At 42.8% G+C, this 13,866-nt stretch overlaps 1 protein-coding gene across 2 annotated transcripts in view; it reads right to left on the reverse strand.

Moving 5' to 3' along the window:
* Positions 1–1,495: 1,495 nt before the first annotated feature.
* The window catches only part of LOC142803969 (monocarboxylate transporter 12-like), a 71,737-nt gene continuing 59,366 nt past the window's right edge, over positions 1,496–13,866 (reverse strand). Inside the window, exons 6-8 of one of the 2 annotated variants that reach the window (XM_075890364.1) lie at positions 6,245–6,388; positions 3,065–3,436; positions 1,496–1,754 (exon numbers count right to left, since the gene is read on the reverse strand). In XM_075890364.1, the coding sequence (XP_075746479.1) occupies positions 1,585–1,754; positions 3,065–3,436; positions 6,245–6,388 (686 nt within the window). In that variant the 3' untranslated portion in view covers positions 1,496–1,584. Of the gene's footprint in view, positions 1,755–3,064; positions 4,055–6,244; positions 6,389–13,866 lie in introns of both variants that reach the window. The other variant, XM_075890363.1, reaches the window with a different exon arrangement.

Below are 13,866 nucleotides of genomic sequence, written 5' to 3' on the forward strand. Positions count from 1 at the left end.
TTAAGTAGGTTTACTTGTCTTATTTAGGAAAGGCTAGCTCGTAATGTTGCATGGAACTGGCATGATTGCAGGATTTGCATTAGTTTGCGCAGAAATTGCTTGCCGGATATTCTTCTCAATAAGAGAACGTGATAATTGAGCTGAAATTAGTTATGAACAAATGCCCATCTTAGTCAACGCTTCTCGCTGGCATATTCGCTCCTCCTAAATCTTTTCGGCATCGCATACAGAGCCAAAATTGCATAATAACGCAGGTGACCCCTCCCTCGAAATCAAAGAGAGGTCATCTTGTTTCCAAAAAAAACGTGCCTGCGCCCCAGACTCATCTACCAAACCGGATACTTGCTTTCTGGTTTTTTTCCTTAATACCACAACTTTCTTTTTCTTTTCATGTTTGTATCGTTCACCATCGCCAAGAAACAAAACGTTGGCAGGTGCTCGCTTATGACTATACCGACAAGAGACAGGCGTAAGTACTTGTGTAAAGTTCATTTATCATGGCGACATCTAACACCTTTTGCAGGGTGAGCTCATGCACGTCCTGAACTGATTTGAAGGCGTTCATTGATTGACTGACAGAGTGATTGAGCGATTGATGTATGAGGTTTAACGTCCTAAAACCATCATATGACTACGCGAGATGCAGTAATGGAGGGCACCGGGAATTTCGACCACCTGAGTTCTTGAACGTGCACCCAAATCCGAGCACACGGACCTGTAGCAGTTTCGCCTCCATCGAAAATGCGGCCGCCACCGCCAGAACTTGATCCCGCCACCTGTGGGTCAGCAGCTGAGTACCTTTATCACTAGACCAGCGTAGCGAGGCTTGAATGAATATTAGCTTCTTTGTAATTCAGCAAGAATAGCTTTTTTTGCAGAGGAACAAACTAAGCACCTTTGATAGTCTGATGATGCCTAGCAGTTGGAACTCTGTGGCCGATGTCTATGCCATGCTCTTGAATTTTCTGTCTTATCAGTTCTACAATTTCTTTTACCACTGACACTGATTCACTTGCGTGCGCGATATTTGTTCTCGTTTGTGCGTATCATTTGATTGTCTCTGTGTGCTTAGGCGTTACGTTATAATGAACTTGATAATTGCTCGTTGTTAGAGTATAGGCATTTAGGACACTGGCACATACCATCGTCGGCACGCAACAATTTGAGTGTGTTGTTGAGTTTCTTGTGGACAACTGGTCATATAGACAGACATTGATTGGTGTGGTTTGTGGGGTTATTGTTCTGTTTTTTTTGTTTAGTTTTTCCAACATCTCTGTTTCATTATTTACTCCCTTCACCCTCTTCCCCAGAAAAGGCTGTCAGCGCAGCTAACCTCCCTGTCCTTTAATTTTTCTTTTCACTCTCCTCCTTATTTCTAGTGTAAATAGCGGGATTATGTTTCGCCGACAGACACGAGTCAGGTGCTAACGTGCCTTTTCTACACTGTTTCGCATTGGGTACACTAAAAAAACGACTTCACATGAAACAAGGCCAATGGTCGGCGCCTAATTTTTTTTTTACTCTGCGTATGGTAACTTTGCGTACATTTTCGCACAAGTATATTGTTCTCGATCGCTGTACTCTTCACATATGCAATGTGCACGGCATGTTTCTTGCGATGTCAAGTTCCCAATTGCGAACTTTCTTCCTTTCAAACCATGACACCATCATCCAAAGCAAGCCAATAAAGATACACAGGCTTCCCAGAAGCCAGAACATTGCATTGTACGAGCCAAGATTGTCTCTGAAGAAACCTGCAACAACAAAAAATAACCATTTTTTATTCCTCGCGTACAGACACGACATTTCTTTATTTCAAGGCAGGGCGCACTGGAATGTGATCATACAATGCGGAGTAATCAACCACCTCGATGGCGCACAATTATTAGTAACTGGCCTTCTGTCTTTGCAAATTCTGGTAATAAAACAAAATAGGTCGCGTAAAATAGAGCCAACGACCAGGATACCTCGTAGTTTCCTGCCATGCAAAGCAATAATGAAATCCTATACATGCGAACTTGCATAAATGCTGCCATAAAGTAAGGAAGATCTAAGAATGACTACATAACTACCGACTACTGCAAAACATGATAATTGCTGTTTCCTTGTCGGAAGCTGCCTCCACAACTTACTTAAGGTGTTATAGGGTTAGCTGTTAGGTTAGTCAGGTCACCTAATAGATGTGGTTAATTAACAGATCAGCGAAGAGTTTAATTGCGCGAAGAGGATAGATGAATGAAGAGGCCAATATGTAACGAACAAGTTAGCTTATAGATGAAGACATATTCAACTGTATAGAAATGCGTGTATTAACGGAGTCTTCTGCGGTCACGTAAGACTACCTGAAAGCGAAAGCCTCCGCCCTTCCCTCCCTCTTAAATTGTTTTCTGCACCTAACATGACATTGCGCCATCTCCAAGCTCGGAAGCATTGCAAGCTTTCTGAACCTTGGCTGGTTTTGCCTTGTCGTGTAGGTTGGAGACCCCATTAGATGGGCACAGTCAGATCATATGAAGGAAAGAACAGGACTCATGCGATGGTCTACTGCACATCGCGGAGTTTTCCTGCTACGTTCATTTTTGTGTTCATTCTTTGTCTCCTTTATTAATAGTTCTTTTTTTTTCAAGCAGTCGTCTTGCAAGTTTTTTCTTCATGAATTATTTGAAGGTGCCTCCCTTTCTTGGCAGCAGTTCAGAGACTTCTAGATTTCTAGTTCTAACTTCTCGTAACACATGGTATAATTGACTTGCACGCAGCAAATGTACGAAGAGTCGTGTACACAATTATTTTACGTTGAATATACAAGTGCGAGAAGCAGCAGCGGACCTCTTCAAGAAATCTAAATTGTCGGCTTTCAAAAGAAGTAGGCATGTGAATAATTATACAACATCATGCAAGACACAAATAAGCGTGACGGTGCATCAGAATGTTGTAGTACGTTTTAGAACTCGGGCAACATTTCCGTCGTTTGTTTAAACCGAGTTACTGTGACTACGGCACAAAATTTCATCGCACGTGAAAGTAAAGATTCTAGTGCTTTCTGTTAATAAAATAGAATTCTCACCTACGAGCGGAGGCTTCCCCATAAGCAATGGTCCACAGATGGCGCCCATAATGCTGTACCCCACGGCCAGCCGCTCGAGGCCCAAATAGTCCGCCATCAAAACGCTGTGCATTGTCATTCCGCACCCCATGAACATGGCGATGCTCAGCGACGCGCCAACCAATGCTCCATAACTGTTGGTGAAAGGCAGCGACACTACAGTCGCTCCCAAGAAGAGGTAGTTTATCATCATAAGGCTTGTACGGCGCACGTACTTTCGATCGGCCAGCAGTGGCAAGAAGACCCTGCCCACAAGGTCCGTGATTGAGTAGTAGGGTATGAGGGCCACAGCATCACGCATGCTCACGCCTTTGTCCAAAGCAAGGTCGACTACTGTGGAGAAAAAGATATCGACGTTGTAACTGAGTACTAGCCAGGTCACCAAGAGCGCGTAAAACATGCTCTGCCTGAGCACTTCGCGGACACTTTGCAGCACAGCCTGAGAGGTTGACACCGCCCCTGTCGTGATGTCTCCTTCACACTGAGCAGTGAGAAGCGACGGTCTGGTTACTTGTGCCGGACGTTGTGCTCCAACTTCACCACCCAAAAACGTTGATGGGTCTGGTTTATTGGAAAGCCGAGGCTCCATTGTAAAGGCCGGACACGATGCTCGACGTAGCTTCGACGGGCTTCGGGTTGCCAGTTTATTAGTTGGGAATGCCGGTAGACTTGCTACTGTTGGGCGCCTCTTTTCAAGCCTCTCGGTGGATACCCAAGTGGGTTCATGAAGCGCGAGGCTTAAGGCAAACATGTGCATAAGGATGGCACCAAAAATCAGCAGGCTCCCACGGAAGCCGTACGTGTTCCGTAGAAAGAGCAGTAGCTGAGGGTAGAAGAAGGCGCCCGCTGTAGAACCGGCAAACATGATGCCGTGGGCGGTGCCTCGATAACGCTTGAAATACATACTTATGATGACTTGCAGCATGGTCGCAACGACTCCTACGCCGAAGCCTGGAGGTAGTAGGAGAGCATATATTAAGGGGTGGTATTGAAAAAGAGGATGAGACTGGTATGCGAGTGACACTTAGATGCGTTTACATTCAGCGGAGAAGTGGGGCGCTACTTCAGCCTTTGGCACAAAAGCATGCCACCTACTTCATTATTTATAGATTAGTTAAGCTATCAGTGGAACGAAATTTGCCACAGCACATTACACGACGCACATACCCTGCTAGAGCTGACTGGACGGTCCGCATACAAGCTTCACAAAGGTGGTCGTCAAGTCCTACACTTCTGTAACAGGAGGGCAAAACGTGATACGTTCTGCCGCCTAATTTTAGATAAGTAATAACAGATTGCTCATTAACAAGTCAGGTTGTAATTTGGTCACTTTCAACGTAGAACAGGCCGGAAATCATTTTTTACTGCCCGATCTAGACTAACTTACCAGAATCTGAGTGCAACTCGGGCTAAAAAACTTCGTTTTTTCACTTTATTTTCTTGTTATTGCGACAAAGACTTGCCTTTAAGGCAGAACATTTTTGCGAGTATGTGTATTAGGTGTGTCCTTCATTTATAACAATTACAACAATCAAGGAAGTTGCAAGCCAAAAAAGCACCAATGCTCAAATATTCCAACAAAAACACCACTACATTTTTTATCTCTTAGCAATGTTGTACACCTGAAAAAAAATCAAAAAGTGGTGAGTTCAAATAGCAACTCAATGTCATGGAGACGCTCATCGGAATGAGTTCTGGCCTGTTGTATTTTTGTAGTCAACAACGCTGTTTTCTAAAGTTGTCGTAGACTTACACGCTGTATGTAATGTCAAAATGATTCACATTACCAATTTAAATATATAAATTGATGTTTACGAGATTCTGCACAAAGCAATGATACCGGTAATGTAACGCAGTTTGAAGATAAAGTGAATTGATAACAACACGGCTGGTGGTTGCATACAGCACTGATTTCTTCATTTACAACTTGCTAAATGTTGACGCCTCATTTCAATTCTCGTGTTGAAGACGAGAAAAGAGTGAGTAAGAGAGTGAGTGATTGAGTGTGTGAGTGAGTGATTGAATGAGTTAGTGAGTTAGTGAGTGAGTGAGGTAGTACGTGATTGAGTTAAACAACTTTGATTGGTCCACAATAGATGCCAGTAAGCTCAAACGTGACTTGGCTAGGCCTACTCGGTGATGGTCAGATATACGATTATGAATCTGTTACTGCCACTCCGTACTCTACGATGCACTTCACGTTCACAAAAAGTTTGATTTGGCACTGATAAGGCACAGCGTCACAAGAAACTGCAATGTACGCGTGCATCTTATTCTGTAAAAGCTGATGAATACGGCTGCATCGTGCATGCAACACCAACAGTCGATCCACCTCTGTTTCCAAGAAAATGTACCAACGAAAGTCTTTTATTATCACTTATTTTTATATATTGCAGCCCTATCCGAACAATAACTTCATAGCATTTATTTTCTACTTCTTTCATAGAATACAGAACATCACAAGGGCTTAGTGTTATGGAGTTTATTTTCTTAGAAATTCAATTGTGTTTTTGAAGTTTATTTTTGGATGGAACTTAGGCGTTTATCAGAGTTCATTCCTCGTAGATATGCCATTCCCGGAATTTCTGTGTTAATATAATTTTAATTCTAATAAAAAAGCGTTGCATTTCTGCTGAGCGTCCTGCTTCTCAACTCTTTATCTTTTCTATTTGGTTTACACACATCTTCTTGGCCAAATATAAAGGACCTAACTGTATGCCATTCTCGCGTGTACTGCGAAATCTTAAAAGTTATATCTTAACACAAAAACAAGCAAACAAAAAATACTCTAAATTTCTCAAATGTGAAACGCACAAACAGATATGCAGCGCGAATATTTGAATTCAAAGCACCTACGTTAGTTAGTGCTGCAACGTTCAAGCCTATAATAACAGACTCAAACATGCTTTACTAGGTTACTGCCGCTGATGGGTGTTCACTCCACTTTCTATCAATGTCAATCTTGAAAGTGTTTGTGAACTTCGAAAATTTTTCAAGATTGGAGTTGACCAAATAAATCCGATTTGTCAAAAAATTATCGGCAGGATTTTATTTAACTTTTTCAAATTACTCCAAGAACACGCAGCCCTGTGTATACCTGAGACCGCACAGGGGGCATAAGGAGCAAGAACAATCACATACCATGCACAATGCCAAGACTAACGGAGATCCATGTGACGTCCGGCGCGTAAGCTGAAGCAATAACGCCGGCTGACGCCAACACGGATCCAACGGCCATCACCGGAACTGTGCTAAAATGTTCACTTAAGGGGCCAGACACTAAGCCTGCAAACAAGTGGTTATACAATGAACATGAGTAAAAAACTTTATTTCGATTAGTAAGACCCATTCTAGAAAGAAAACAGGCATACAGTGCACTCATAAAACCCAATTTTGTCTACTTTGAAAATATGAGTCCGACGATAATTACAACAAGCCTAGAAACCACCGACAGAAGCATTTAGACAGGATACTCTTTTAGTGGCTATGCTGTCTCCTACTGAAGCGAAATATATAACTTACCAACAGCTGTATTTTGATTGCCTGACATAAACCAGGGGTCGGTAACCTTCAGCACGCAAAGCAGTATTAAGTGTCCCTGGTCACGACGTCGAAACAACCCCCCTCCTTTTTATTCAGTGTAACTGCTCGAACTTCAACACGCAGTGTGATGGCGCGTTGCCTCCTAGTAATTCGAAGTCACCCCCTTGAAATACGCTGCCTACATTTATTTGTTGGTAGCTCTCGTTCCGTGTCAGCGCTTTACTATGAGACTCGATGGCCACACTGAAACGCCGTAAGGTAACGCTTGCCTAATGTTTCTCGAAAGGTGACGCTTGCCCCAGTGCACATTCGACAACTGGCGAAAAGGCTGCAGCAGCTGAAGAAACGGTTCTCAGCTGTAGTTCTGCACTGCCTGAATACGACTCGTGTTCCGAAAGAACTGCTGAAAACTAATCACAGCATAATACATGCACGGAAACCATGATTCTTGACAACGACCTTGGTCTTTATGTGAGCAATAAAACGCACTATCCTTAGCAATATCCTGAGCAATAAAACGTGTGCTCACTACAAATGTACACAAATGGGGGGTTTGGAGGGATGCAATGTAGGCCGCTGCTCGCCGCTGCCTACACTCATGTGCCAGTAATCGTTTTGTTGGCAGTTTGTATGACTGTAATCCGACTTTCTGCTTACCAGCCACACGTCCGGCCAAATAAACAGGGCCCGGATTCACAAACCTCACTTACGAAAACATTTTTGCGCAAGAGAAATTTTGTTGCGTAAGTCGATTCACGAAACGAAAAAACGTCGTAAGAGGTCATCGTTGTCACATCGGCCGCTGCAAATAAAGCGTGCTGTGACTGCCCGGGAACATGTGAGCGATGGTGATGAAGTTGCTATATTTGCTTACGTCACCGAAAAGTGCTCGTAAGTGGATTCACGAAGCGAAATTGTGCGTAAAAACAGCATGGCTGAGAGAAAATCCTAAGAGTGGCCCGGACCACTCTTAGGGACAATGTGGCTACTTAGAACCTGCTGCCGCGGCGGTATACTTTGGTGCCCTGGCTGGTTTTGAGTTATTTCATGCCCATTAAGGGCTGCCTGATGACTGCTGGTGCGCTTTTATTTCTTTCGGCGCTTTGAGCTTCGCGTGTTGTTTCCCTTGTACGCAGTGGATGGTGTTGACAACCACCATCGTCCAATAAGTTCGAAGTCGCAGTAATTGAAGAATTCTATTGGGCGTCAATGGCATAAAACTACGCATGTAAAGATTTGTGGTTGGATGAAAACCAATGTGATACGTGAATGGTCGGTGCATTCGAACGCGGCATGGCATAGGATCAACCTTATTTGTTATGTTGTTGTGTTGAGCCCCATCTCATCCAATTAAAAGTGCGACTCGAGATCCTTGCCTCATTGGTGGAAATTACCACCAAAGAGGTTAATGGGAGCACATTCTTTGCACGCTATTGGAAATAAAAATGAGAGGAAGTTTTCAGTGAGTGGCTCATAAAGTTTGTGCTCTAGTGTACTTTCATTGGCTCTAATTGTCCAATGGTTGCGATCTCTTAAATACAGCTGTCGATAAACTTTGGGACGATCTGGAACAAAGCGTACTTTGTAAACCAAAGCGTATTAGGGGTGTGCGTGATTACGCATGGAACTACAAACAAACCATGCATCTTCACCTTCACTGTTCAGACACCGATATGGGGCGTGATAATATGGCAAGCAATCGGAATGAAATGACCCTAGTAACTTTGTATGACACCGAAAATATGCAAACCCTCACGATTCTGGGGCAAACCTTGGCTGAATTCATCCCTGCGTCAATTACCAGCCATTTAACTTGGCGCTCGAACATCATTCAAAGGTAGAGCGAGCCACTGACATGTATTTTGTGCGACGCAGCGACCACTTGACCTGAGAATAATAGCGTTGCGAAGGTGAATCCCCTGTCGCATGCTCTGATCGAAGCAGACGACAAACGCGAGCAGACGACGGCTTGGCCGACAGGCATAGCTTGTGATTGGTTGTGAAGCAATACCCTCTACATCAGCTCACTCCGTGACGTTGCCAAAACACTTCTTTCATCTGGCACGCCTGTCCTGTTCGTCATATCACCCCCCTCGCACATAAGAGAAAATTTTTTCACGCCGTGAAAGTAGTGCAAGTACTTTCTAAGAGCTCTTTTATGTGCTGCGCAGTTGTCGAAAACAACATGGCGTCGTAAACAGCGTATCGGTCGGTGCGACTTTCAGCAAACGCTTCTCGCACGAGTTACTTCAGCGTTTGACCGGATGTGTTGTGATTACAGCAGCTCTTTCGGTGCGTGTAAGCAGTGCGGAAAGCTGTGGCAGTGCAATGGTGTACGGTGAAGCGCAGCGAAGCCTGTGCGTCGGTGTGGTTACCAAGCGGGGATCGGCGTCGATGTATCGACGGCAACTAGCACTCTAGAAGCCTGCAATGTGTGTTTGTGTGCCGGTAACAGTTCGTTCGCTTGACTTTCCAGTCTCTCAGGCGGGTGCTGTGCGACATTTTGGATTGACAGCGTTTTGACACGTTACTTGAGTAACCCCAACTACGTACTGAAACGTATGAACTGCGCGCTCGGTTCTTGCTCCGCCACTAATTATCCCGTACGGTTCTATTTACTTGAGAGCAATGTACTGTTCGGGAGTGAAACGATGTTCGTTGTGAACAGTGGTGCTGTGTTGTCGTTCCAAGACTTGTGAACAAGCTGTGCTCGTGTGACCGAAACTTGAAAGACAGCGTTGATAACTGTTTTTTCCTGCGAAGTTGTGGTGGGGCAGCTTGGCGCTTTCGTTTGTTAAGTCGTCACTTCTCCTTTTTGTGATAACTATAGTCCTAGCGCTGTGATGTGATCAACCAAAACTGCGAGATGCTACATTCTGTTGTGGATCGTGCTACTTTGGAAGCGCGCCTAGACTGTTCTTCGGTAACAACTTGAGAGTGCTATGTGGCAGCGAGAGCCTGTGAACGTCAAGCTTCCCTCCGGCCCCCAGACCTAGCGCTGTGATGTGATCAACCAAAGCTGCGAGATGCTACATTCCGTTATGGATCGTGTTACTTTGGAAGCGCGCCTAGACTGTTCTTCGGTAACAACTTGAGAGTTCTATGTGGCAGCGAGAGCCCGTGAACGTCAAGCTTCCCTCCAGCCCCCAGAAAAAGCAAAGATTTCACCGGTGCCTTGCTTTGGATGAAGTTGTAGGCCAATATCGCCTAACAAACAGGTTTCCGAGTTCGTCTGGCCATCGTTTTGCACGGCACTAGAGCCTTGACAACAGCCGGTCACGGTCAGTTTTTACACTTTATCAATGGACGTACACGCCTGGCCAGCCCTTCATTGCTGTCATTGGCAGCTTCCAGTCTGCAGATGGCCTTTGCCTGTTGGCCGTACTTGGTTCCTCATGACACCGACGGCTACTAAGTGCTGTCATCGGTGAGTTCACCTTGCAGAACTAAATTTCACCGGTACTATAATTCACGCAGTTCTATAACATGTGCAAGTTTTTAAGCTTATCAGATGTAATGTTTCTCTATGGTAAGTTGAAGCATGAAATATTTACTACTGCTGTTATATACATACATATATTATGGAGCAAATACATAAAAAGTTTTTTGTGATTTGATACAAGTCAGCTCTTGTTTGATTATGAGGTTGGGCCTGTCGATTGACCACGTTTGATAGTTGGAAAGGTAATGTGAATTTATTTTTTCAGGAGCCAGGTACCACTTAAAAAATTTATGTTATTTTGCAAAAATTAGTTCTATAGACGATTACCACTGTGGTAGTACTATATTTCAGTAGGACATATATATTGCTGTACGTAAATTTTACATGAGGCTTCAGTTTATTTCAAAGTGATTATAGCAGATTTTGGTCACTTTAACGAAGTGATAGCTTGCTCAAATAAGTATTAGAAGTGAGTGCTTTTAATGATTGTTTTAAATATCTTGTTTTTGGCTCTTCACAGATCGCAGAGATTGGTTTGTTAAGGTCCTGTGATGCATCGGTTGCACATTCGGGCACATCAATTCTCATCATTACTTGGAGCACCTGTACAAAAATAGGAAGGACATGTTCTCCCTAACTATGCAAACCTATGTCACTGCTGGGACTGTTATCATTTAGCGGATGTGGCGTGGAAGCATGCATGGCAGCCTCATCTGGAAGGACTGCGATCTGCTTGGGAGCTTCTAACGGCTGGCTGCAAGGTTAGTTTTTCTTTAATACATACGATTAAGTGAACACCACTTACTGTGCACAAGTTCAAAACCCAAGCATGGTTGCTTGCTGTGGATAACTGTATTATTCTTACACATAATTCCTATTCAACATTTATAGAACTAAATAGCAAGATAATTGAGAATGTTGATAGCTGAAAGCCTGCAGCTTATGAATGAAACTTCAATAATCTGAGACTCAAAAGCTTGTGCTTTGAAACGAGCACAAATACTTTGATTCCTTATTGAGCTCTCGAGCTTGTGACTCCCTCTGTGGATCAAGTGCTCTGGAAGGAAATAGCAAGTGGGTGAAAATTGCATGGCTGTTCACAACTTGCAAGGAGAGAGACCTATTGAAGAAGCCTCAGATGACATAGGGCCAGTAACTGCATCTTTTACCTAATGTAGCTTTTTCTCTCTCAGTGCTGTTGCTTGTGTTTTAGCCGAACATGTTCACCACGATTGCATAGTGATATATATTTTTCTACAAATTGTACATGACCTAAGTATGCATTGTTGATCTCTAAATATGACGTTCAGTGTGTTTCAAAGCCATGGCTTCTCATTTCTCTCTCCGTGGCTAGCCTATTTCAGCAGCAGAGCGATGCAGCTAGCACACATGCAATCCAAGTCATGGAGCGCTCCTTTGGTGTTCTGTGCAGGACGCAGCATATCCATCCGGCAAGAAACTGGTATCAACAATAATAATGAGTGTTGGTGGCACCTTTAGGAGCTCGTTGTGTTTTTTGCGTATGATTATTTTCTCTGATTAAGTGCATTTTTGAAAGGTTTTCTTCATTTAGAATAATATAAGTCAGCAACAAGCACACTCATAATCCACAAGTTCTTTGTGTCTTCTAGACTGCCCATTTGCTCCTATACGCAGTACGGTGAGCTGGTTATGTTAGACAGCCTTAAAGTTATGAACATTAGCTGTTGTGTTGTAATGCAGTCTAACTTGTGTTTCTTAGTGAACTTATTTGTGGTCTGCTTCTCGCACCTAGTGTAAAGTCAAAATAGAAGAAGCTTTATTGCCTTTTTATGTCTGGCAGAAGTTTCATGCCTTCATCTATAACATTGTAGTTTTGCTCTTGTATCATATTAAATATATTTTCAGTCTTCACTGTTTGTGTGTGTGTGTATGTGTGTGTGTGTGTTGAGGCTTGTCATTGGCTTCTGAAAATACAATATCTGTAAATATGAGCACATAATTGACAACTGTACACTCTTGCATGTAGCATGGTTGTAACAATGATCTGTATTTTTCTAAGTTCCAGCTGTAACAAGGGGTTTGGTGCTCCACGGTCATGTACAGTGCATCAAGAACAGAGCACAGAAGACCAACAAGTATAAAGGGACAGCCAGTGGCTGTTCTCCTGCTCAAAGTTTACAACAGCAGAAAGAGCACATTGTGATGTCAGGAGCAGCTGCTGCTTAACTTCTTAGCAGTGCATTATTCAGCAGTTCATTTGCTTGCATTCGAAATTATTTAAATTTTGCATGGAAGATACCAAACTATGACACTAATTTAAAGGCTGCTGTAGTGTTAGTGGGCAAATATTTTGAGCTGAAGTTTTTAACATGTGTGCTTCTACATTTACATGCCAGAAATCACAGCATCCATGGTCGCCGATGGTAACTGTGTTTGCATTCTTTGTAGTACAAGAAGTAAAGCCATCAATGCAGTAATCATGTACTTAGTCGATGTAATCTTTCAGTGTACACTCATTTGTATAGCACCAATGATGCCATGAGTGTATAAGCTCTGGGAAGTGAATCTATGTGGATTATTATATTTGGAAGGAAGAGGATCATCACTACTCCTTGTATGTCTTAACAGTAGATTTTAGTGCCTGGGTATTATCCCACTGCCTGTCCGTCCTTCAACAGTCTACTTATCTACTGTGTAAGTGTAACTTTTTAAATGTATACTTTGCTCGGATAGGTTTGTTCATAATGTAATGCAAGTGACTTATCATCTATGCAGCTCTATCCAGACTAGAAATAAAAGTATTTATTTTTATATGTAGCTATAGCATGCATTCACTTTTGTTTTCTAGGTGCCTGTACAATTGTTTAGCCCTACAAAAGTGCTGGTATACTCTAATATTGAATCTGGCATCTTAAAATGGTTTGTTAGTGGAAGTAAGAATGTGTTTACAACCATTATTACTATCCTCAGATGAACTGTGAAAACTGTGAAAATTTTTTTAGATTTTTTTAACTTTGTGAAGGCAAATGTTGTTATGTTCTTTTATTGTGGTTCCTGTTTCATGCAAATGACACATAATTACTTTGCAGTGGCATAGTATTAGTTGTTATTTTACACATATGTGCTGAGCAACATCGCAGTTGAGACCAGCAGCAAGACTTACATGCAGTGCACTGGAGCATCACCTCACATAGTGTACAGTCTTTGCCCACCAGTAAACTCAATATTTTTAAGCAGATTAATAGACAGCTGTATGGGAACTGTGTTGATGTGCAAACTTTGAAGTCTTCTTGAAGAGTGTTTTTCATCATTTTTGTCCAAGTGAAGTAGCTACCCAAGGCCACAACTGGTGGGAATGTGGTGGTTTCCTCTCTCCAAAAGCACTCTTACCAGCTGCCTCAATGTTAGCATGGGGTGAATTCATGAACTAGAAAAATAATTGCTCTTTGTTTTCTTGGCCGAAAGAGTCACTTCCACCGTTGAGCCACTACGACGCGCCAGAAGAGAATCTTCTAGCTAAATAAAGTTGATTCTACTTTTGAGAAGTGTTTTGGGGAAGCGAAATGGCACCGATAGCTGTCAATGTAAACACTGTTTGCACCAAGGAGATTAGTAGCTTATAATTGTATTTTTCATGTATTGTCTAGAATTTACTCGCGCTGTGCCAACTTTCAGCCCAAGTGTACTAACATGCTTTGTTAGTGGGTTGTGAATGAGCCAAGCTATGTAAATAAACAGTGATATTGAAGACATGTACAAAATATTGATGCACAGCCCTTTTCTTTAGCATGACATT

This window comes from Rhipicephalus microplus, chromosome 3 (assembly GCF_043290135.1).
Source record: "Rhipicephalus microplus isolate Deutch F79 chromosome 3, USDA_Rmic, whole genome shotgun sequence".
Taxonomy (NCBI): domain Eukaryota; kingdom Metazoa; phylum Arthropoda; class Arachnida; order Ixodida; family Ixodidae; genus Rhipicephalus; species Rhipicephalus microplus.